The sequence below is a fragment of the Cuculus canorus genome, chromosome 2, assembly GCF_017976375.1.
Source record: "Cuculus canorus isolate bCucCan1 chromosome 2, bCucCan1.pri, whole genome shotgun sequence".
Lineage (NCBI taxonomy): Eukaryota > Metazoa > Chordata > Aves > Cuculiformes > Cuculidae > Cuculus > Cuculus canorus.
This window is the reverse complement of record NC_071402.1, coordinates 128182865-128209552: the sequence shown is the minus strand read 5'-3', so window position 1 is coordinate 128209552 and position 26688 is coordinate 128182865. Positions and strand designations below refer to the sequence as shown.

Sequence of the window (26688 nt, the reverse complement as noted above, 5' to 3'; positions counted from 1 at the left end):
ACCACCTGGATTCGTTGAGCTTCTGTAGGCTGTTCGAAGAGAGATTCTGGGCAGCAGCTCCATGTAGAGCTATTTGGCAGCACAGTTCTGTTGAAGCAGCCACTGCACTGCTTCTACTTGGACAAATGCTGGGCATGGAGAAGAGCATCGTGCTGTTCCCGTGCCATCAGCAAGTTCAGTTTATTTATATGCAGAGTTGGCAGAACCTGCATATCTGTTGCATTGAATCTCTAATTCTAAAAAAGACTGGAATGAATATGACATGTACGTGGAACTCAAGTTTACTCATTTTTGTTAGAACATTTGTGGCTCTTCTAATTGAAAAATGGACAGTTTGATGCCACCTGAGGTATTTGTTCTGCAAACTACAGTTTGAAATGTGAGTTACTGCTTGGGGATGAGTAAAAGTAGAATTTGATCCTGGATTTGGACTTCGGAGGAGCACAAAAGGAAATCTCACAATGCTATAAAGCTGCAAGTCCCAAATTAAAGGTTCTGTAAGCTCAGATAAAAAGGTTAGTGTTACTGCCTTCTACAAAGGGTCCCTTTATTCATCAAATCTCACCAAAGGAAATTTGCAGTTCACTAAGCCAACTAAAACAAATACCTGACATAAAAATGAAGCTGATTCCATAGTGATTTCTACAGATCCCAAATTTATATTTGGACATAAAGCCTCATAAGCTCCTATTGATGTAAACCAGTGAACCGAGTAAAAACAAGATTCTCTGGTAAGAGCATGTGTATGCATTGTGTCGATCAGTTTTGTAAACGCTCACTTCAGTGGAGTTGGTTCACTTCCCTTGTTCAGAAACTAAATTGTTGAAACTTTGGAAACACATGGAGTATGTAGGGCTTAAATACTAAAGAATGACTGATTGGTCAAGGTTAACAGAGGACATTGGTTCAGAACTCTGGAGTGTCTCAAAACCAGTTTTTACGTATATTAAAATTTGAAAATGAAGGTGGTCAGTGCTTTCAAAAATATCCAGTTAGTCATTCATATATATTAATATTCAATTAATCAGAATTTACTTGTGATATATATATATATATATGGTATTTTCAGTCTTCTTTAGAATGTCATTTGGAAAGACTGTTTAGAGGTTTGGGAAAAGTAAGCAACCTGTGTTCGTAACAGGAACAACTGTTAATTGATTTACCCTAATATCATGACTTCCAATGCCAGACATAACTCATTAATGTTGCCTCATCTGAGTCTTTTGTGCTTTGCCAGTGTTCTCACATCAGATTCTTATGTGTTCCCTCTACTTAGAAAGTTTCACAAACCATTACCGTGCTACTTCTCAAAAGAACAGAAAAAAGTAATTCAAATAATCGATGGAAGAACTATTTTTGAAGAGAGGCAGTGCAGGTCTGTCTCTGCACACACAAAGAAAAAAAAAGTCTGAAATAAATGGTGCATCATGGTGGCTTTGACTGGTGTTTATTGATTTCTCTTCTGCACTGTCCCATTTCCTACAGGGACTCAGTGGAAGGAAGTTTGTTGTATGGGATACTCAGCATTGAGATAGTTCTGCTTTTCCTAAGGCTTAAAGCAATCCAAGAAGAAGAGAAATTTTGTTTTTAATTTCCTGAATGTGTGGGGGTGATCTGCTCCCTAGGGCTATAGGATCATCTTTGGGAAAGCCAACCTGAATGGCTGAAAGGGAACATGGTTGTAGGTTGTAGTTCTGAGAAATAGTGAGGAGGAGGTTTGCACCTTGCCCAAGGAGTATATTATGCCAATGTGATGCATGAGTTTGCTTTGCAGGTTGTAGACTTCTCATAATCAGTTGAAATTTCATGTCTTTCCAGGGAGGGTGTTTGGTTTTGTTTTTTTTTTTGTGGTAGTTGGGGTATTTTTATGATTTTTGCAAGTTGAGTGATACTGGTTATTTGCATGTATGGTATTTACAGTGTTTCCATGCTACCGATATTTGAGATGGGGTGAGAGTGGGAAAAGAGTGGATCTGGACAGTTTACCAACTAGAAGAGAAATAATTCTTGGTGCTTTGGGAAGGCTGATTTTATGTCATTTAGGACATGCTGTTGCTGAAGGAAGTTGTGAAGGTAGCCTGAAGATTGCATGCAGCAGGAATACTCTGTATAGCAGTTTGAAGAGGCAGTAACTTCTCTTCTGGTCCTTAAACTTCCAAGGGCTGGAACTGCAACAAGTGACCAAGCAGGAATTATACACCGTTAGTCAAGAGGCCTGAGTGAATAAATTTGATTTTTCATGAAAATGCAGTCTAAGTTTAGTTTACCTCTTCAGAGCATTAGAAAGATGTCAGAATGTGAGCTTTATGAAAGCTTACTAAAAAATCTTCATCAAATAAGTCTTCATCTGCTTCAATGTATGCTCAACAAGAGGACATTAAAATGTCAGATTATAATCTCCCCTACATTTCACAAAATGCACAAATGCTGGTAATATTTTGCAAGTCTCTGGAAAGAACTCAAGTTGTGTCTTGAATTTGGGTCAATTTCTGTTACTGAATTACAGTAGGAAGTATGAGAAGAGAAGCATAAGATATGGTATTCATAAATTGTGTAAGTTGACATGGGCTGCTGCTATTTATCAGGACTTTTTCAGAAAGTCAGATTCATCATCGTTATTTTTGGGAGTAAGTCCTTGGAAGCTAGGAATCTCACTTCTTTAGAATAGACCTGACATAAGAAACATTAGCCTTATTGTACAAATACATTCTACACTACATACATGAATTATTTTATTTATCACCAATGTACATTTAAGAAACTGCATATAGCAAAACCATACTTTTTGGGTGTCAGGATAGGCGTATCTCAGGTAGTAATTGAGATTTAATGAGCTCTGTCAGGGTAAGAAGAACAAGCAGAATAGGTTTGTCTTGAGCTTTAAAGTTTGCTCAGTGTTCTTAACTTACATTAATGACCCTAAAATCATATGTTATGTTTGCAAGAATCATATGTGTGAACTGTCCTGTGCTTTTACTGTAACTGGTAGTGTAGATATTTTGATATAAATCTGGCTTCTCAAGCTGAATGTATTGAAAACAAGATTCTGGAGAAGAATATACATTTCCTTTGCATTAATAAACTTTCATGGTTTTGTTTTTAATCAAATTCTTAAGGTCCTGGTGTTTCTCTTTCTACTTACATCCTCCTTTCCAGCAAAATCTGTATTCAAGCTCCTGTATGTGTCTATTACTAATTGCTGACTTCAGTGTAACCAGTGGAAAGTTGTAATACTTCTTTCTGATCTGCTGAAATAGGCATAATTTATGATGGACAAAGTAGGATATGGTCTGTTTTTCTTCCCTAAGCACTTGAACTTTATTAAAAGATTTTTTTTTTCTTTTGGCAGTTTACATAAATGGACTTAGGCTATTTAGCTTAACTTTTGGGAAGGAAGTAGGGCTCTAATGAATTAGTTCACTGTCCACTGTAATGGAACCTTTCTTGAAGAAGAAAAGTAAGCTTCTTGCCAGCCATTCAGGATTCCCCCTTGTTCTGGTGGCAGAACAAGAATAACCCCTTGAGCAAAATGCAAGTGTTTCAGGATGATTGGAATTTACAGCATTAGAAAGCTGCCAAAATAGCAACTTCTAGTTGAGGCTGTATTTGACTAAACTAAAAAGTTTTCAAAGCTCATAATTAACTTTTTGCTTCGTATGTTTTTATGTTTCCCATGACTTCATTGTTATATGCCTTCTATTACTCATGGTGACAGTAACGAGTCTGAAATATTTATGATTATTAAAAGATATTAAGATACAGATTTTAACTATAATTATTGGAGAAGGAAAATTCTGTAGCTTCAGATGGGTGGAATGTTGTTCTTATTTTTCTTCGGGCCCTTTCTCTACCCTCTGGTTTGAGAGTTTAGTTGTTAGCAGCATTATTTCATTGGGTTCAACTCTTAAAGCCTTAAGTATTTTTGTTTTTTTGCTGTTGTTGTAGCTGTTTTGTGAATACAGCAGCACGAGTGGTGGCATCAGGAAAGTAGTTCAAGTCTTGTTAAACCAGTAACTGCCCTTTCCAGAATAAATTCCTTCTTGATGTTCAAGGGAATTAGGCTAAGTAAATTCCACTTATTCTACTGTACTTAAGAGCGTGATTTATTTCCATTTCGTCTCCATAGGGTGACAGAGGTTAGTACTGTGCTGAGGATGACTTGCTCCTTTCAGATATGAGATTCTTGCTGGAAAGCTGAACCAAGATCCCATCTTCTTGTACAAACAGGACTCCTAGGAGCTAAGTAAACATAAGACAGCTTACACTTAGGCACAAATGGTGCAAAGTGACCTAAATAAAATTAATGACACCAGCAAGCATGCTCTTCCAATTTAAGCAAAACTGTTGGATTGCATTTTACTGTAAGAAATGTTGTGGCATTACTTCAGAACATTAAATAAACCACTACCTGTTTAAAATCTTGAATTTGCATGTTTGAAGGCCGTTGCTTATAGAACATTTAAACTGCACCTGCAGACCATGCAAATATGTGAACATTCACACACAGAGGTACAAGCAGAAGCTTGCATCCAAACAGTATATGTGCACCAGTAGTTATAGTTAGCATGCAAGTCTGCATCGTTTATAGCTTGCAGCCATGTTTTGTGTAAATTATAAAACCCTAAGAGGCTTACATATAGTAAACCTAAAATGAAGATAGACCAGTATCTGCAGGTATGATTGGGTTTGGGTTTTTTTGTTTATGAACAATGTGTGTATATCCTGTTTGAGAAACTAGTTTCTCAGCATTTTCTTAGGAGATCTTTCTGTTTGTTCGTTTTTGGTCTATATGTTCAGAAAATCACTGTAATTTAAATCACCTTTGAAGGATGTTTAACTCAGCTATTAATTATCAAATGAAGTCTTTTGTGCTGTGTTATCACATAATTAATTAAAATCTAACTGTTCTAAGGAACAAAATAATTAGAAGAAAGTCCCAGAAAGTTTTTACCACATTCCATTTGCCTCAGGGCAAATAAGCATGTTTCAAGATTGAAAACCCTATTGGAAAGTAAATTACTCAAATAACAAACACCAAACACTTTGTATACAAGAAAGCAGTAACATTTTTAAAATAGCCCTGCTGAATAAACGCTTCTCCCAAACTTGTGCACTACATGCTGCAAGTCCTTAAAGAGTGGTAGTTGTTCTCTCTGATACTCAGCTTTTATCTAATATTCTAGAAGTTTTCTGGTTGTGAGTGTAAAACATATATTATGTATTCAATGTTTTGGTTTAACCCTGACATGTCTTCCTAATATACACAAACACACAGTTTTGGGTCATGGCTTTTGGTTTGCTTCAAGAAAAACTTCTGTAAAAGCATGATTCAGTTATCCTTTTATGTTCAGAATTGAGGGAGTGGTTCCATTATGTTTTCAGCTTTTAGAATTATGGTCTGACATGTTTGTTCCAATTCCCCATGCATGTATGTAGATAAAAGTAAATGAAGTGAACTGTTTGCATTGCTGTGGACTAAGGAGCTGTGGGTCGGGTGGTCTGTGGTGACACTCCTTGGGAAGAAATAGCTGTGAGTGTGGCTCATCCTTTTCACTGCTTATGGGTTTGTGGATGAAATTGCAGTGACAGTAAGAGTTAGTGCTCTTACAGGGCAGAAAACAAGAATTTGGAGAAAAGCAGATACACAATAGAAAGGTATACTAGGGAGACGACTGGGGGTTGAGAGCCTGGTTTGAAGAGATGGAGCTGCAGAAGATCATGGGAGACACAGCTTGGGCTTGTCTTTTGTTCAAGGTTGAATTTCTTAAGCAGGCATAAAACAGTGTCTACCTTTATATTCATGCTGACCTCATATTTGGGTAAAGACTTTACAGTATACACAGGAGTATGCTGACTTTTCTGGGTTGTTGATGTGCTACTTGCTAGCAGTGCTTGCTGATACACAAGAGATTAAATTAGCAATTAAATACAGCAGTAGCTGTTCCAGACTTTACTCGAGCACCACGGCTGTATCCAAGCTGGCCAACTCCAAGGGAGATTCTAGCCGCTGGAAATGACTCCTATGCTCATGTTCTGTTCTAGGAAACAAGGGAATTAACACGGCTCTGCACATCCTGAAGTTCCCTTTAAATCAAAGGATTTAATAAAAGAAGATTTAAGATCTCCAGTTCCATATGCTTTGCATTTTTATTGGTGCAAAGCTGTGCAAACAGGACTATCAAACCTGTGCCATAAAAGCTAATAGCTGTGGGAAACGAGACTCTTCTAATGATATAATCAGAGTAAATTGACCTATATGTTTTTATTGCAAGAGACAGAATAGGTTGATTTCAGAAGCCAAATAGTCTTTGACTCATTGTTTGCAGGCATGGATTGCATCAACAAAATTTAACCATCTCCCGTAAAAGCAGGAAGTTTCATAGAAAAGAGAGACTAAAAGTAAAGTTGGTCAAGAAACAAAAATTGTGTTGTGAAAATTTTCAAGGTTACATTGCTTGTTTTCATTCTGTATTGCGGCTTGGGAACAAAGTCAGTCTGGAGTAGTCAATATCTTTGTCTCCCACAGTCAAGGTCACATCTGAGACTATGGTTCTAATGTGTTTGTGAGTCCTAATTGCTACACCAGTAGCTATTTTGGGTAGTACCTTTTCCAAAAAGCTGTTATATGCATCTTTCTGAAAAAAAAAAAATCTCTAAATATTTCAGGGAAAACTTGACTTCATGTGCATCTGTGTGAGGTTTCTGTTCGCCAAGTTTTCTTTAAATGATGTGCAACATTCATATATGTGATGGAACTTTTCAGAGAGATAAGGTTAAGGCACACAGCCATAGGCTCACAGTGGTGTTGTCAAGAGTACCTCCTTGAAGCCTGCTGTCCGTGTCATTCCCCAGTTATGGAAGTGTCCATCCATACACTGCTTGGGAGCTCCATCTCCACGTGCCATTAAACAGCAGAATTCTGATACATTTGCTGTCCTCCAGAATCAGCTATGACTGCCCTTTCTGCTAGAGATTTCTTAATGTTGTGTTAATAGATGTCTCCCCCTTTTCCTCTCCATTTGCCTTTGCCTTTTTCAGCTGATATCCAGCATCAGTTCACTCCAGTGGCGTCATCCAGAGCTTGCACAATGTGCAAAAAAGGAAGATTTTGGTTATTTTGCTGCATAGTTTGCAAAGGCATGATCTGTCATACAATGAGGCAGACTGCTGGGTTACTGCATTTTGATGCCTTTTATATCATTTGTGTCATTCTCAGTAATTGCCCCTCAAGTTCATAGGGAACTGTGTTCCTATGGTAATATAGTTAGACTGGGGAACCCCAAATATGTCAGAGGGGTGTTGACCAAGTTAGGAACGGGAGCCTATAGCAGTCACCAGGACTTGTTTGCTAGTGATGCTTTTCATTTCATTTATCCAGGTATGCATGTATACATCTATTTATGTCTCATTTGTATCTCTTATCATCTCTGTATATCGTCTCCCAGTATACTCTGGTTTTCTTTTTAGGAACACTCTTAACACTTCATTTTTATTTTTTTTTAATGACTAGCAGAAAAAGAAGGCCTAGGGTGTTTTTTTTTTGTCTGGGTTGTTTTTTTTGTTGTTGTTGTTGGATTGTTTGTACTAGTGGAAAGGTGTTTTTACTCACTTTCCATGCTTACAGAAATATTTTTCCTTTTACTCACTTGCCAAGTTTACTGAATTATTTTTCCAGGGCTCAGAATTTAGTAGTGCCAGTCATGTTTTACACCCTTCTTTTTACACATCTTCTTTCCCTTAGCAAATACATGTGTCTCTTGCTGAGTTTTAATTTGCTGCTGCTTCTCTTGCTAGTAAAGAGTATTTTTAAATCATTGTGCAGCTTATATAGTGAAACTGAAGTGGACAACCATTAACAGAGAAGTGAAACCAATTAACAAATCCAGTATGTAATAGAAATAAGAGAGAAGGAAGTTGTCTTTTTTTTTTTTTTTTACTCAAGTAATCTTAGGAATTTTTTTATAAAGCATAATAGATGTACAGTATTCAAGTTGAAATCTCCTTTTCTGGGCAAGGGTGAGTACCTCTTAAAGCTGATTTTGAAGCATACCTTGTAACCCTCTTGGAAAAACTGGTGGTGACAAAGCTGTTTTTTAAAGCACTGCATTGTGCACAAAGGGTAGAGAGAATTATTACTTGTTTGGAAAATAAAGGGGGGGAAAACCCCTTATTCTAGGATTAGGTTTTAGGAATGGCAGTTAAAGCACAGACACTCCTTTTTTTTTCCTTGTGATCTGAGCAAGTAAGTGTCAGACACAATAATCGTGGAAAAGCTCCCCCTCTGTAACATTTTTACAATGCTTTTCATTGTATCTGCACATTCAGCCAAGGTGAACTGAGAAGCTGTGTGTTAACTGGGACAGTTACTGCCTGTCCACTTTGCAGGAGTCAAGTTTAGCTCTTGAAGACACAGAAAGGTGAAGATAACTGTGATATACTGCATAAAAGCTGTAGCCTTCCTCAGAAGTCATGCTACATGCAAGTTATTAAATGCCACATTATCTGTGGAGAGGAACAGCCTGGCTGATTGGTTCCTTAGAACAAGACAGGATAAAGAATTTAGGCTGAAAAAGCTTTGTAGAGGCTAGATAATTTCATAGCTTCTTGTCTTAATTAGTCTTCACCAGTCTGAAGACAAATTATCAGAGAGCACAAGCTGCTAGTTACGTTTTGGCTTTTTAAGATAGCAAATGGTACACCCTCCAAAAACAGCAGAAACATGTACCAACAGTGAAGTTGATATAAATCTGAATTCTTGGCTGTACATGAACAAAGTGCTGTGTGTTCGAAAACCTGTTTAACATCCCCTCTCAAACTCCAGTATGCATTATTGTTATTCCATCTCTAATCATAAGCTTATTTTCATAATAGGGAGGCAGGAAATGCTTATAACATATATGGTACTTGTCTTGCCTTTATCCCTGTTGTTGCTTAGAGTCTAGGGTTGCCACACTTCTGATAACTGTAAATAGCTGCAGTTTTTAGAGCATGATTGTATTTTGTGAAGGAGGCTGGAGAAGTGCAGTTTAACTTTCGTAACTTACTTTTTACTATATGCGTATGCCTGTGCAGTTCCCAGCACAAAATTTGGCCCTTGTTGAAAATACCTTTTGGCATACATCAGTTAGAACTAAGCCAGTAGAAACTTGCCCTTAGCTTTGGCTGAATAGTAACTCAGTCTTGTCTGGACTCTCTTATTGGTGAAGTGGCAGGAAAAATCTCAGTTCTTTTTTTAGACAACTCATAAAAAAAATGTTTCTTGCTTTAGCATGTGATTTTTAAAAGAAACTGAGAAGTTTATACTAAGTCAGTTATGATTTTAGAGTAGGCTTGTAACTAAATAATAAATATTTTGTGAATGAAAGCATATCCATAAATGTTACTGCACTAAGGGACTGTGTACTTGGGAACTACAGTAGTGATGTAGCCAGAATGTGTATATTGGGCATTAATAAACCTTTTTCAAGCTTCTCTTTTGTCCAAAAAAAATCAACTTTTTGAGCCAATTGCCAATCCTTGACTTCATGTTGGGCAAATGAGTCTCTTGAAACTGGAGAGTTATAAGCAAAGAAGTTTGCATCCAGCAATGCTGTATATCTCATTTGTAAAAGCATTTCGTCTTTGAACTGAAAACCCAAACTGGATTTTATGATCTATCTTCTGTCTTAGCAGTGTAGAAAGACACACTCCTCGCCACTCCCCACTACCAGAGATGTTGTATTAATAAACTAGATTAGCTTTCAATAGATTCAGTACCTAAACTAACTTTACAGGAAAAAGAATTTGGACAACTATTTTTCAGTTTTCCCATTCAGCTGGAAATATGGTGCAGTTGTTCCAGTCACAGACACTATTTTGTTTTAGAAAGTACACATTACAGTAGGACATGAATGTTTTGTTATACAATCAATAGCATTTAATTTTGGGAAATGTGTGTTATGCAGATGGGATTATACATTTCAAGAAAGGAGTCTCAGAAATTACTGCAGGAAATTAATTAGGCCAAACTCATTATTTGGTTTATTCTGGTTTACTGATTACCATGACCAGGAATTAATTTGGCTTATTCCTTATCTGTATACCTAGATACAGAGATACATTTCTTGCTGTCAACTGTTTATTCTTATCAGAACACCTCTGTCTCTTATGGTGGGTGTTACTTGATTGGTAACTTCAGAGTTCATGCTATCTCCTCCCTGTTTTGTCCCACGGTGGTCTTTACCAACTGTTATGCTGCACATCACCAATTCTTATCTTTCCCTGTCCTTTGACAATTTTACTGAATCCATCACTTCACTCCCTTTTTTCTTTCAACTCGTCTATCTTTGGTATCCAGTTGAAGATGGGAGTGATGTTTCTGTACCAAGAACAATTACATTCCTTTTATTTTTACTCCTTCAACAACTTTTCATCCTGTGCCTTTGTGCTTTACCGGTACTGTCTAGAAGGGGTTCTGTGACAAGCTCTACTACCCCGTGCATGTCATGTCAGTACCTACCTGGAATCCTCACCCTTCTTCTCCTCTCCTGTGGTTTACAGTAACTTTTTCTGTTGCCTACAGGTTTGCTCTTTCAGACTACAGAACATAAAATGCTGCTGCCATCTTCTTATAAACGTGAACAATTTTTATTGTGTCAGTGCCAAATGAGCTTGCTCTCATTTCACATCCAAGTCAAACTTGGTATGCTTATTTTTGTAACAAACAAACAAAAACTATTTGATTTTGTCTTGTTCTTTTCTCTCCTTGGCAACGCGTTCTTTTTTTACCACTGCCCACCTCTTCTACCCTTTATTCAGTCTGCCTTCTGTTCCAGCACCTTCCTGGGATGCTTTTTGGCTTATTAATTCTATCATATCTGTAAGAGTTTCTTTCCCTTTCATCTACATTTCTTTTTTCATATCACCTGCACATCAAAGTTGTCAACAGCAGTTTATATGGAATACAAATATAGGTCTGACTTTTGAAATGAGTGAAATTTCCACTCACCTGTGTGTTATCGGTATAATGCTGCAATTCTTCTGTACTAAGCTTTTTTCTTTTGTTAATAATGGTAATGGTATATATGTTAATACTAATAACTTGCAAGCTGTGATTAGTTCCTCAGATCATCAGTTATTCAAAGTGACCTATTTGAGGACTCGTGGTAGGAGATCTCATCTTTGACTCCATAGCTGAAATCAGTTAAATAAAGATAAAAAGGATATTTTAGTACATGTTTTCCTATACAGCTGTTCACTTGAGAAGTAGCTCTCATTACTCTAAAAAGAGCGATGATTTGGAATATTGCAGCTTGGAAAGAAAGAATCTGAGAGACAGTACTTGTAGCCAAAACTTTGGATGAAAAAACAGCTTTTCTTCAAATTGTTTCAGTATAATGATATGCATATTATCATGATGGACCAGTTAAGAGGTATAGCCTTTCCAGTATGCGGTAATTAATTTTGTTTTGTTTCCAGTATATTTTATACTCATATAATATGCCGCTCTGAGTATGCCACTAAACAGTGTTGATAAATAGCACTGCTGTGCTGTGCACAGAGAGTCAGAAGTGCCTTCCTTGTAGCTCTTTGCAGATGAACTCTGTTTCATGTAGAGGCACAGTGGTCTACAAGAGGCTTGTGCTGAATGTGCTGAAAGGATGCACTAATGCTGACATTCAAGTTGAGCTGATCAAGTCCCTTGAAAAGGATAACTCTTCTTCCCAATTCCGACTGCCAAAGTTTCATAGTAAAGAGTACTAACTGAAGCAATGACCTATAAAACAAAGATGTGAAAAGGGTATAAAGGACTTTGCTGATAGACCTGTTAGTAGGCACAATTTTTGCTGTTGTTAGTACAGAATGATGTGTCTTTAATCTGTGACACACGTAATGTTGAATAAATTTGAATCCACTTTTGAACAAAAGTCTGCCTCTTCTGGGAAACTACTCATTCCATAAAATGCACTAGGAGAATATTTATAGAAGGTGAGAAAGTATTTTGGGTTCCATGCAGAGTGAATAATGAATAACTCAGTCAAGTGTAAATGACTTAAAGGAAAATGTCTATGAAGAGATAAGCTACCTGGTAAATATTTTCTGTTAGTCAGTAAATCAGCAAGGTACATGCCAAGGATAAAATTTCTCTTCAAAGTTATTCTAAGTCAGGATCTTAAAAAATTCACTGTGAGAATGGAGGTTTTTTTGATAAGTACATATAGTTCTAGACTGTAGATAAAAAAAAAGTGCAGCAAGTGTTCCCTCACCAGACTGCCTTTGTTCTGTTTTACTTCTATTTGGATACGTTGTCATCACTCTTAATCTGGTGAAGTAATTTTTGAAGTCTTGGTTTAAAATTAGGTATTTTACAATGCCGACATATCATCATAAATCATGAATGTTTGGTTTTGTATTTCACTGCAGCGGAAAACAGATGTGCCACTTCAAATGCAGTAACATGCACAAAGTGTCTTGCTTTGGGTCCAGAGTGTGGATGGTGTGCTCAAGAGGTATGGATTTTCCCTTATTTACACTTGATTTACAGTTTAGCTGCTTCTGATCATATACAGATAAAAGACTTTTAAACTGTGAAAATTACAGTGAGAAATAGCAATAAAATCTTTGAATGACCCCTGGAGACTGAACCTGAGAAATCATGTGAAATATATTTTGTTTCCAAAGGAGAAAATGCAATCTTTTATTTGGAAAATTGCAGTAATTTTAAATAAAGTGAGAACTTTTTAATGCAATCCATCTGCTTTGTAGACAGCTTTGGCAGACTTATAGTAGCTTTGAGAGTTCAACAGTTTTTGGTTTCAAAAGCAAAATTATTTATCAGTAATTTATATTAAGTCATCATTATATGTTAGAGCAAATCTATACATATATGCCTCTATGTGCATTTAGCAAAAGGTTTTACCAACAGTGAAGTTAACTTCAACTTCACCATGTCTTATGACCCTGTCAGAAATGGAAAAAAAATATTATTTTCTTATTTTGACACTTGAAAGCATCAGTTCTGAGACTTATCATGGAAAATCGATCTTAGGAGGAAAGAATTATTCTGAAATTGTTAATGCTTTCTGACCTGTAAGAATACTGGAGTTTCTAGTTTTGTTTGATAGAAAAAAAACCCAGTTGATTACATGATTTTGAGTAAGGCTGGACCATTTTAAGCACTTTAGAGGAGCAAGGTTTTTAAGACTATCCCTGGCAATTCCAAACTCATATGCTCTTGAAGGTCGCATGAAACTTATCTGTAGCAGTTTTCATTAGGAGAGAAGGTAGATAAATTTTGGGGTGTGTGCCTGGAAGAGATAAGGAGTGTAAGGCACTGGTGTAACATTATCCAAGATATTTTGTCTTGGAAGAATTAACTTAGTCTGAAACAAGTATAAGGTAAAGTAATGCAATAGAAGCATGGAGAGTTTGTTTTTCAAGCGGAGCCTTAGGGTCTGTGTAGATGGCACAATGGATTGCAGTGAGAGGTATTCCATTGTTGTGGGCTGATATCTTTCAAAGGGCACAATTTAATCCTTCTACATCTGTGTTTACCATGGAACAGCACTTGTTGACTTTCCCATGCTATGGAGCTGCAGTCGGTCTCCTTCTAATTAGGCACTGAGATTTGCCCAGGTTTCATATCTGCTCTGCTTCTCTTGCATCACGTCTCATATCAGTCCTAAGACCTGCTCATGTAAGCCATGGGTTCGTCAAACCGTCTTAGACCTTGCTTTGATAGCTGGTTCGCCTACGGACCGTCCATGGTTGTGGAATGGCAAGACCCATGTTAATGCAGATAGAAATTTTCCAGAGGAAAGTTACAGGAGCAGGTTTTAGCTTAGCCTGCCAGCCTCATCTCGGCAATATTTTTAATGAGAAAATCAGCCCTAAGGAACACTTGAGATGCTGTAGCTTTATACCCACACACACACTGAACTTCAGAAAATGCTAAATATCTGTCAGTTGTTAGTGATAGCATTGGGAGTAGCTAAGTTCTTTGTACATTTAAAAGTCTACCTTTTTGAAATGCGTATGCATCAAAAAGGGTGTATAAATAGCAGTAATGTAGAAAAGTAGTCTCCGTTGTCTAGAAGAAGGTTATGGAAAAAATAAATCAGTTAGACTACAAAAATGAGTCGGGACTTGGAAAACAAGGTACATGAATGTCAAGTCTAATTCTTCAGGGGCCTTCTCCGATCTTTTCAGGGTCTGGATGACTATTCTCTAATACACAGTAGGCTGTATGGATTTTTAGTTGTTTATTTTTCCCCATCTGCCTCTGATATATCAGATATTGTCCATTGTTTGGTCTCCAGCTGTGGCTAGGATGGACCAATGCTTTGAAAGAGTACAAAGGATCCTTTTTTTTTTTTTCTGTGCATGATCAGGATCATGTTAATCATCAGATTTTATAGTCAGGAAGGAATTTTGCATTGAATCACATTGGCACAATTTTGGAAACCTTTTCCTTTCACTGCAACAAAGGATGTGCTGCTTCTGAAATCATCCTGCTACTAACCACTTTACTATTGCTACAGAGGCTTTTTTTATGCTGATGGCATCTTAAACTGTCCAGTCCTGTAGTACGTAGCTTCCTGTTTCTGGGGACTGAAATTATATAATCCATCTGGTTTTTGGATTTGATGTAGGGTAGGAGGTAGAACTTAAACATCTGTGATTGATAGACAAATTCAGGATAGATAAATCTAAAGCTGATTTCTGCTGCTAGTTCTAAATATTAGCTTGAGTAACATTACCAGTGGATTCCTCTGAAAAGTAGCCAGTTTGGATGTTGTGTGAATGACACCTTGTTGCTATAATTAACTCATAGCATAGCACAGAACTTTTTTTAGTGACATAGTAATAGTATGTAGTTTCCTTTTTCTCCAAAGCCAGTTTGTTCTGACTGTGCAAGATCCTCTTTCTCATATGAAAGTTTTGTCATTTGTAGAAAGAATTCATTGTGTCAATTAGGTTTAACTTTTAATTTAAATATTTTGTCATTGCCCTTATTAAAACCACATGGGTTTCTTGAACTCATTCTGCAATTCATGTAATTATAGTAGCATATTTTATTCTTTCCAAGACTATTATTTTGGTTTTCTTTTTCCTTTGAAGATATTACAGTTGGTGTTTTTCAGCTCAGATTGTTTTGTACTTTTTGTCTCTCTTTTAAAATAGGATTTCATGGCTGGCGCAACACAGAAGGGACGCTGTGACACTGTTTTCAACTTAATGAAAAGAGGCTGCCAATCAGATTTTGTAGAAAATCCCACAGTTCATGTCACAATACCCAGTGACCATGAAACAAATACACAAGTGACACCAGGAAAAGTTTCGGTCCAACTGCGTCCAGGTTGGGTTGTCTCTAACATTGATATTACAATTTAAACTAAATACAAGACTGTTAAATACAGATACTTTATGAAGAAGCAGCAGTAATAATTATTTTGAAGAACAGTGCTATAACACTATATTGTAGGACTATGGTGGTGTTGCTCTCATATTCAAGTACAGGTTTTAGCGAGAAGTGTTTCTGTCAAACACAGCTGAAGGTCAGAAAAATGCAAGTAATAAGTGGAACAGGTTTTTCCTGCTTTCAGTTGTAGTTCCTTAATTCTTCCTCTTTAGCAACTTACACAAACCGTTTTCCCTTACATGCATATAAATTATATTTCTTTCTGACAGTAAATGGAGTTAGAATCCTTGATTATTTGCTTACTTTTAAGTGCATTGACTAGAAGAAAAATGAAGACACCAAAGCCAATATATTAGAAAGGACTGGATTCCTAAAGGAGACTTGGGTATTCACTGCCACTGGAATAGAATCTACATAGAATCCCTTATGGATCTGAGATTTGCTAGTATATTTCTTTTTTCCCTCAATTGAACTGGTGTTAAATCAATGTATGTTCTCTGCCTCTAAAGTAGCTTTAGCCAGCAGGAGAACTAGAAGATAATATAAAGGGATGCTGGGTGTGTTTCATATTTAATTTAATTTATTTAATTTTAAATTTAATTTATTCTTTTATAAATTGAATTTATTTCTTTAATTTGCAAATTATAATTGGAGAAAGAAATATGTCATTTAAGAAGGATCAGTCTTCAGTAGAAAAACATTAAGCTAACAGGAAAAGTAGCTTGCTGATTTTTGCTGTATAAAAGATTTTCTGTCAATTGCAAGCAAGAAAGGAAGGGAGTGTAAAGCACAAAGGAACTCTGGTTTTTCATATTTATAATAATAAAACTGAGAAAATAGCATCAGCGTTTCCTCTCCTTTCCTCAACTCTCCTTCCAAAGAAATGACTGATACTGTGCTTTGTACTGAGAAATGGTCTCAGGAATGTTCTAGATATGTCTATAATCACATTTATATCCATAAGTATGCTGGATTCATAGAAAATTATTATCTTTCTCGAATTTTGTTTAATCAACTTTTTTGCCAGTAAATAGCGAAATTAAGTTTGGGGTTCCATATGCTTTGCAGAAGTTCTTGCATTAGGGAGGCAGAAGACTGGGCTTCTGAAGAATAATTTTTTATATATAGATACCTTGGCTGTATTTCATACCCCATGGAAATACACACATATACAGCTATAGTTGTGCCTGAAAACAGAAATTTGGTACAGTATAATCACGCAGATAAAGATGAGGTGTTTTTTTGATACTGTAGAAGTTTGTCACTGTTTACATATACTCAACTTACATACTCAAGGATTTATGTGGGAAAAACTAAAGCTGCACTCAGCATTTCACTGTATGCAAACTGGAGATCTGCACGGGTCATTTGCAAGAAGTAACTTGATTTACATTGTCAAAGAGGAAACACTTGAGATACAGCACATTGAAATTCTGTTTTCTTCATGCAAGACCTGATATAGACAAATCCTGACATTTTCAGGTGGCTTATATTCAGAGACCATTGGAAGGAAGTAATTTGCATGTTTAACTTTTCTAGGTCAGATCTTTGTTAGATATACTTCAATTATGCCATGTAGCAATGTCATAAGCACTAGAAAAATATCATGGGTATGTCATGAGTAGAGAAGTCACATTTCAGGTGGGTTTTTTTTAGTGAACCTGTTTCTGAGTGTGTTTAGATAGCTTTTATTGAAAACCTGCATAATTCTTCTATAAAGTCTCCCTTCCTCTTGTCCCTTTCTGTATCTTCATAGCATGATACTGAATTAGATTCTGCACTCATCACACAAAGGTCCTACTCCCTTATTTCTTCTGTGAGTTCACACTTCGGGTGACATATAATAATAAGCAATTTGAAATAATGCATTAATGCCTATGTTGCTAATACTCCAGTCTCTTCACGCTTTTTGCTGACATTAGAGAATATTAGGCAAGCAAAAATGCAGGGTCTGTTTTTAGTGGCTTTCAAAGCATTAACATTTTTATTACATATGAGAATGTTTTTTGGTTCTGCAGAAGTGACAGACATTTGTCATCCTGAAATAGAAGTGTTCTGTTTCATATATGCCAAAAGTTGGATTTTTTTAATATTAAAACATCATTAAAAAAAGAAATATCCTACTGAGTTTTCTCATCAAATCTTTGGAATTAGATTGGTATAAACTTGAAGAAAATTTACATGAGTTTTTCAGGCTGTGCTGTCTTCATGGTACGCAGGCATTAGATTCATATAACAAACTACTTGCAGGATACATTTACATAGTTAGAAGTGTCAAACTTGAAGTGACTGACCACAATTTATATGCATGTTTGTGTCCTTTGTGAGTTATAACTGCTTTTTGGTGTAATGCCAGAGGGCTTACTTGACCAGGAGTTTAAAAGAAAATGAGTAGAAGTCAGATGTTTACAATAAATTGTACAGTGCCCCTGCAATAAAAATAAATAAATGAATAAATAAAAAAAGATGTTCTGCAAAGAGTCCCTTTATAGGTTGTTTTTGAATGATGCATCAAGGTTTCATTTACTCTTGGGAGGTTTTCTTGTTTGTTTGTTTTTCTGTTTGCTGACACAAACATCTTTGTGCTGAGTTGCTGCAAAAAAAAGGTATTAAGAGTGTCCATTCAAAAGTAGTAAATAAACTTATTTGTTTCCTTTGAATCAGGAAGTGAAGCAAACTTTATGTTAAAAGTACGTCCTCTAGAGAAATACCCCGTGGATCTTTATTATTTAGTTGATGTCTCAGCCTCTATGCACAACAATATAGAAAAACTAAATTCCGTTGGATTTGCTTTATCTAAAAAGATGGCGAATATTTCTCTTGATTTTCGGCTTGGATTTGGATCCTATGTGGATAAAACTGTGTCACCCTATATCAGCATTCATCCAGGTAGAATCCATAACCAATGCAGGTAGGTAGTCTTCATATATGTACCGTACCACTGAGAAATTAATTAATCACACAAATATGCATTATACATACTTATTTTTAAAGCTCTTCAGAATCTGCCTTGGTTTCATTATACCTTGGTTCTCTGGCAAAGTTCCTAGGAAAATGTTGAAAATTATTACACAATGATTACTTCTGAAATATCTGTTGAATGATTTCAGAAAAACTATTTCTGTATTAGAAAAATGGTGCAGTATTTTCTTTAGCAGAACAAACCAAATAGCATGCTGCTTTGGTAAACTTCAATATATTTGAATATGTTTTGCATTTAATTTTTTAGATAAATGTTGTTTTCTTGGTTATTTTGAATATATGATCCCTATATTCATCACAAAATTTTGTACTTTCTGACCTAGGACTTCTCCTCTGCTATATGGTTGTGTATTCATTTACTCTTTTCTTCAAACTCCACTTTTGTCAATGTGATGTAGTTCCTTTCAGCTCATTTAATGAAAAAAAGTGATTCTCTAATCTAATTCTGTAGTTGTAATATGAACTCCCATTTTAAGTAAGAAAGGTGTTTTGACTTGCATTTCTTTTTTTCGTGTAATATCTTTTATACCTTGCATTCAGCACTTACATAAAGTGAGGGATCAGTTCCAAAACCCTCTGGAGAACAAGATTATTCACAACAAATTCAAACTTGTATAAACCATAATACTTGGAAAAGCAAATATTTATTGTTCATACCTTCTCACTCATTATCTTTCCTGGGAAGACATGATCCAAAGTTCTGTGAAGTCCGTAAATATCTTCTTTATTTCAGTGGGGTTTGAATTGGACACTAGTAGTAGAATTCATTAGACAGATAAATGTCCATCTGGTGTGCATATAGTGAGTGGAGATCAATTAGCACTTCTAGGGCATGATTTCTTTTTGCCAAAAAGTAGACATCTGCAGAGGTATTAATCCTTACAGTGCCAGTTGCTCTTCATTGACTGTAAATTGAGGTGGGTGGTAGGCAGGTTATGGTCTGGATCCCTCACTGTATGCAACAGAAGTTGAATGAGTTGAAACCTCGTCAGCATCTCAGAATCAGATGAGCAATTCAGCTTGTGCCAAAAATTCCACTGCCATAAATGGGTCGCAAAGCAATGGCCTGTGTAAGTGCTGTGGCATTAGTTTACTTATGTACTTACATTTACTTATTTACTTAGTTTACTTATGTATTTCTTTTTGTTCTATACAGAAACACTACATATGTACTGTTACTATATTAGCTACATTATATTATGTAGATTTCCGTAAAATACCAAGAAAAATACATTTTTATAGTAAATTAGACTAATTCCCACTGAACTTAATCTCATATGGATTTATTCTTTTTTTCGTTAAGTATTTCTTTCACTTGGCATATATACAATTTTATTAGTAATGGGAATTCATGAGTTAATAGGGGTACAATAGTTACATCTCCTTCAAATGGGAAATATGGAATGTGTTAGACTTCTGTTTTGTTTTGATTTTTTACAGTGATTATAATTTAGATTGTATGCCTCCTCATGGTTACATTCACGTTCTATCATTGACTGACAATATAGCAGAATTCAGAAATGCAGTGAATAAACAAAAAATTTCTGGGAATATTGATACACCTGAAGGGGGTTTTGATGCGATGCTCCAAGCAGCTGTGTGCCAGGTAAGGAGATTATTAACAAAAGCCTAAATGATGGTTCATACATGAAGATATATATATCTGTATATTGGTGCAATGGTGCTCGGTGTTTCTGAATTCAAAATGTCAGTTCTAGGCCTGATAATAGTAATATTTCTTTCTCCTTTTCTATTATTTCCCCTTTAGCTATACATTTCTATTTCCCACTGAAACTGAAAAAAGGAGAGCGTAAGAAAATATTTTTCAGTAGTGGTTAATGATGTTTTTCAAATTCTGGCTTTAACCAGCCTAACCAACATAGGATAGACAATGGAGGCAACTGCTTTTTGCTTAAGCAGGCACATGTATTAATTTCAACTACAAAATTAGTTTCAAAGATCATTAAAGCCTTCCTTGTCTTCCTGAGTGAAGACATACTATTTGGCATTTCTTCTACTTAAGAAAGTATTTGAAAACAGAAGGATCGGTTTATGTATCTGCTATGTAGATAAGGAAAAGAAAGGCACTTCAATGTTATCGCAGCTTTTAAAGAATTTATATTAAAAAACAATACGAGTTAACTAAAAATTAACTTCTGTACATCAATAAAATTTCATCACCATCTCTTCTCTTCTCTTCTCTTCTCTTCTCTTCTCTTCTCTTCTCTTCTCTTCTCTTCTCTTCTCTTCTCTTCTCTTCTCTTCTCTTCTCTTCTCTTCTCTTCTCTTCTCTCCTCTCCTCTCCTCTCCTCTCCTCTCCTCTCCTCTCCTCTCCTCTCCTCTCCTCTCCTCTCCTCTCCTCTCCTCTCCTCTCCTCTCCTCTCCTCTCCTCTCCTCTCCTCTAAACAAGCCCACAACTAATATTAGATAACAAGAATGTGTTTGCTCTAAAAGGCTATTTTGCATGTTGTTTTTCTTCTATGAGTTGTTCTGCAAAAGATTTTTTGAAAGTTGGCTGAATCATGGGTTTGCTCATGCTCTGTAAGATACTCTTTCTGGTCCTTTTGAAGAAAGTAATTCAACTCCTGTCCAAATTACAGGCTTTTGGTGTGTTTCTCATGTCTTGGGATGATGTCAGGGCAATTATTCTGTCTTGTTCATATTCCCTTTTTTTGGGGGGGGGAGGTGCAGTAGATTAAGTCAAGGAAAAAAAGCAAAACAAACCTTGCTAAAAAATGAATATTTTGTCTCAATTTTACTTTCAAATTTTGATGAGCTGGTGGATAAACTCTTTATAGACATTGTGATCACGGCTGTTATAAAAAATTATTCTGTAGCTTTAGAAAACCTCGAAATTCAGTGTTTTTCATTGGACAAGTTCCACACTTCTAATGTGAGCTCTAGAAAAATAAATGCTTAAAAAAAAAATAGAATGGAAACATTCATGAGAATGAGGAGGCTCTCCTGCTAACAAAATTGTGAACCAAACTGAAAAAGAACAATATGCAATTCATAATTATCATGAACTGTAATTTATATTAATGTGCACTCATTTTGCCTACAGTAGAGCTTAATAACTTGCTCCTTATTGCTTTAACCAATATATCCCTGTTGCAAAAGGTAACGGGTTAGGGCATGAAGCTACTTTAAATAATTTCAGTTGCTGTGATGTATGTAGGTAGGAATCTTGAGGTGACAAACTGAAATGTTGGAGTCCTAAGAGCAAGAAGTTTCTATGGTGCTGGTGATGAATTTGGGATTATTTAAAATATAACCTGTGTATAAACAGAACTTAAAATAACCCTTCTTTAGGGGAATGCTGTGTAGGATTGTCTGAGGGAAACTGATGCCTAACCTATAAGCTGGAAAAGACGCTACACATCTCTGTACTTATTATTCCTACTGTTTTGAGATACTTAATCCTCTTTCAGAGCTAGCAGGGAATGAGCCTGTGAAGGGAGCTAAATCCCTCTCTGGAAAGAAAAGAAAGCAAGGTGGAGAATAAGTCTTGAAGACTGGATGCGTACATGGACTATTTGTAGGTAGCCACCTCACATGAAATGGAAGATACCTGGCAGTGTTAAGGGAAATGGTAGAGATGGGGCAGGGTTGTAGGAAGGAGGAGCAAAGAAGGAGGAAAAAGGGGAGAAAAGGGAAAAAATGTGATAAAATAAGAAGATGATGGAATAATTGAGAGGGGAGATGATGAAAAAGAATACGAGACGATTCCTGTGTGCCCCTAAACTTTGATTTAAAGCAGCCATTTATTCCTTGCAAGGGAATCAATGCTATGGAAATACAAATTGGCACCTCACGGGGTTTAGATATAAGCTTGCCCTGCTACCTCCTTCACATTACTGAATTCCTAAAACATATTACATTCACCCTTGCAGATGCCACTTCACTATTAACCCCTTAAAATGGTGGATAGATGTAGTACTTTGCTGCATAATAGCGAATTTCTCAATCTGCAGTTGCATGAAGTCACTCAAAGTAGTTTATTGACTGGTTGATTATATGCCAGTGTCCTTTCTGGAAAGCTGTGTAGGAAAGGAAATTACAGAATGATGAGAATATGCAGTAAGTAAATATAAAGTAAAAATGGAAGAGGGCACCAAGCATCAAGATGAATGGATGCTTATTTATTGACTGTAATGCTTTTTGGATCCCAGAGAATTTTACAAGTGTTATGCATTTGCATTTGTATGTAATAGCTAGGCACACAATGTCGTAGCTGTTACATAAGTCCAGTACATAATGCATAACTTGTATATATTTTGAGATATCTTCATTTAAAAAAGTAAAGAAAGTGGTAAGAGGATCTCTGACTCATTGTGGTAGTTTTCAGTTTAGGACACAATATGTATTTCCACACAAAATCCTTTACCTAGCCTGGTTTACACTCAGTGTTGCTAAATAGTGTAATATCTTAACGTATACTTTCACTTTAATTTTTCATTTTGTTATTTATTATTTTAAGGAATAGATAGTTACTGCTTTCTTATGCTTAATTTTGTTTTCTTTTTAGAGCCATATTGGATGGCGTAAAGAAGCAAAGCGACTACTTCTTGTGATGACAGATCAAACTTCTCATCTGGCCCTCGATAGTAAATTAGCAGGGATTGTAATTCCCCATGATGGAAACTGTCATTTAAAAGATAATGTGTACATCAAAGCTACAAGTATGGTAAGGTATATGTCATACATTCTGCCTTCAGAGAAGCAGTGTAAAACTTTGTAAAGGAGTTTTTTAGATTGCTGACAAAGCATTGGTTTTATTTCAGTTATTAAATAGTATTATTCAAGGTAGGCAACTTGTGAAATGAAGCAATCACCAGGAAATATTGACATTCTATTTGTCTGGGATAAAATATTTTGGTGTCTGAGACAACAGTACCCAGCAGAGGAGAATATATTACTGGTTTTGGTGTGGTTTTTTTATTACCATCTTATAGCAATCACACACAATTTGAATAAAACGTAAGTAGGAAGTGTCTGGTGTGATATTTTGCACAAAAAGAAGCTGGTAATATGTAAGAATTGCACAGTCCTGCTAATAAGACAAAGGTAGTGTTCACAGTTAGAAGTTAGAAGATGCATAGTTGCATTGATTGAAAAGGTTTGGTACAGCAAAACACAATCATATTAAAAGCAATGAGCTAATTCCTGAGGGACTAGAACATATTCTTGTGCCACAAAGCTTTGCTGTGGTTATGTAGCATTGAATACATTTCAGTCTCACAGCGTAAAGCCAACGTGTGGTAATACACACCTGTGCAAAAAGTTGCATCCAGTCTACTGCAGCAAACTAATATGCCTTCAGCATATATTTTTACCTTTCAGAGTAATATTTTCAAGAATGTATAAAGTAGTCATGAGTGACTGAGGAAAGGAATTTTTTTTCTAAGATTTGTAGTTTTTAAGTATTTTGACCATTAATTTGAATAACTATAAATCATTTATTTAAGAGACATGAATGGCTACTTTATTGCCATATAATCACTAGAAAACGGAAATATGAAATGCAGTCTGATTAGAGCACATTGCCATTTCATTCTCAGTTCTATCTGAACTTAATTAAAGGATATAGCCAGTGTTCAGCCCAAGCCAGCAGTGTGCTAGTGAAGTCAGTATGGGTAACATGCAAGTTTGGCTAGACTTGAATTTAATCCCAGCAACTGCTGTTTACAAGGATGATGGGGCAGCAGGAAGCAGCTGCCGTATGGTGTGTGATCATGAAATACGGGAGGTTTCTGGGAATCAGTGGGTGTTCAGGACCTTGCTGAGAGGAGGAGGGAGTTAAGTGTGTGCTAACAGGAAGGTTCTTTGGATTTCTGATTATCTGATGTTCTTGCGTTCATATACTCCCTCTGTCACCTCTTGGATATTCCCTCACAGATGTCAGGATTATTTATTTCCCAGTAGCCATTCTGTTCAGTTTCAGTATTTCTATAGTGTCCCTGGAATAAAAACAACCCTTTCTTTTATTCTACTTAAAGCAAATCATCCCAAAACTTTCCATTCCTAAAGCAGAGCACACTTACAGGTTATGGTGTCTTTATCTCTATTTTACTTCCTCTCCCCTCTCTCCCCCCCTGCCCAATTCCAGTGCTAAAAGTGAGAAGAAATTTGCTCTGCTTGTTAGCAATTACTGAAGGTACAAATTTTATTCTGGTGCTCGGAATCCTTTTGGTAATAAAAATATTGTCTGTTTCAGAAAGGGAAAAAAACCTCACAACTGTGTTTCTTTTCTGTCCTACCTGAGAAATTAATTTTTGTTTCATCTAGAACCTCATCTATGAAAAATAAAGACAAAATTAATCAATCTCTTTCTAGGAAACTATGATAGATTGATGACTGACTAAAGAAAGTGGGTTTTGTGGATTCTGGGCTGAAAGATCATGATTTTACTGTCCCATATAGCATAAGAAATCTCCATGATTATTTCTATTGATGCTTTTTCTGAAATGAGGTAGTCTTTTTAGCCACCCAAATGAAAGTACCTAGAAAGATGCTTAGATCTGTGGTGGTACATTTTGGCCCATGTATTTTCTGTCTAATAGCCCATATGTTTTTGTCAATCAAGGGCTAATTCTTGCATGCCTACATGTAATAGTGGGCAAGCACTTGGTAATAGAAAAGGAGTTGAATGGAAATCTTTCTCAATATTAGATATTTTCTGGAGTAGATTTTACATGATAACACAATAGTGTCTGTAAGGGTAGGTTGCTGGATTTCTGCTTTGTTTTTTCCTTCTCAGTAGTATATGTGATTATTTTAGTCTTAGACATCCATAAGGAAGCTTCAAATGAACAAGTATAATCAGAAGGAAAAAAAGATTATCTGATATTTAAATGAAATGTCATGAAAGGCTGTCAGCTTTTTAAAAAATATGTCATATGAAACATGTTTGTTCTTTTTTTTTTCTTTATCCACGCAATTTTGTCACCCTCTGCTAAATTAAAAACCCATCTGTAGTCACATTGTTTTCCTACTTGGATTCTTAGGTTCTAGTAGTCTTGAGAAGACTGCATTTTTGCATATTTTTATTTGCCAGTTAAGAAGACTTTGCTTTATTTATTTGCATAAGCTTAACCTTTACATCAGAAGTGTTTCCAGATTGACACTTTTTTGCCTGTTCCTTTCTAACTTTTCCTAAGCAGTCATGCAGAGGTCAGCAAAAAAGCATAGGACAGGAAAGAAAACTAGTCCATTTTAATTAGATCTATGTTTGGTTAACTCCCTTTGTGAAATACTTAACATCTGCATTAGTTATCTTCTCAGCTTAATACAGTAGGTTAAAATAATAAAATGAATGATGTAATTGGAACAATAAAGATGATCTAAAATGAAAGTACATTCGGACTGAGCAGTAGTGGGAAATGATAAGATAAAAACACATAAAGTACAGCGAGGTTTTTACTGCAAGCAAAGTGAGGCTTCATGAATGACCAAAACTTCGTTATGTCATCTCTTTAAAGGCTTAAAATGAAAACGATATTGTAGTTCTGTTGATGCTTCTTTTTTTAAGGCTCTTCTAATAAAAAGAAACTTTTTCTTTCTAATCTGTAGTGAGACTTTACCTCTAACCAAGCTGGACACTTTAGTGAGTGAGAGCTGACAAGCAGATGAAAGTTCAGCTTCACTTGTGAGCAGACTAGGTAGTTTGAGGATCCAGTCCCTGCAACCCTTGCATGTCAATACATGTAATTTCTTGACTTGCTTTCTACACTCCATCTTGCTTAGTAAGCCCATCTAAATAAGTTTTTCTTTCATGAGGGCTTGGAAACCCGTTTCTGATACCTGGATACCTAGTACCTGAGACCAAGATTGACTTACTTGGTCACCATCTCATATTTCTTCAACTCTGTCCCCATGTTTCACACATTTACAGTGCAGGAGGTATTTGCAGAACATTTGGCTTCACTTGCCCATGTCTTGAGACCACTTGGTGCATCTTTGATCTGCCAGACAGTTGCACGCTGCCTGTAGGAGACCTGGAGGCCCCACCATTGTGCTCAGTGGTCATGGAGAAGGAAGGAGAGCTTAGTACTGTGTTGCAGACTACTGAAAATGACATCAAAGCCACTGCTTCTGCAGTTCACCCACAACTGCTGTGTAGTGGGAATGCATGCTCACTGGCCCCTTGTGTATGGCACAGTCCACAGCTGCAGCTGTAAGACAGCCCATTTATTGCTGTGTTACCTACCTTCCATCACTTATCCTAAGCAATATAATCTCTTACCAAAGGGTAGAAAAGTTGAGAAAGGCACGGACCTTGACTAAGATCAAACTGCAGCAAGAAA

General features: G+C 36.2%; 1 protein-coding gene across 2 annotated transcripts in view; it reads left to right on the top strand.

Annotated features, from left to right (window-relative positions):
* Positions 1-26688, top strand: part of ITGB8 (integrin subunit beta 8) — a 49908-nt gene that overhangs the window by 3022 nt on the left and 20198 nt on the right. For both annotated transcript variants that reach the window (XM_054059442.1, XM_054059441.1), the window contains exons 2-6: positions 12403-12488; positions 15163-15337; positions 18065-18311; positions 19823-19988; positions 22911-23069. In XM_054059442.1, the coding sequence (XP_053915417.1) occupies positions 12403-12488; positions 15163-15337; positions 18065-18311; positions 19823-19988; positions 22911-23069 (833 nt within the window). The remainder of the gene's footprint in view (positions 1-12402; positions 12489-15162; positions 15338-18064; positions 18312-19822; positions 19989-22910; positions 23070-26688) is intronic.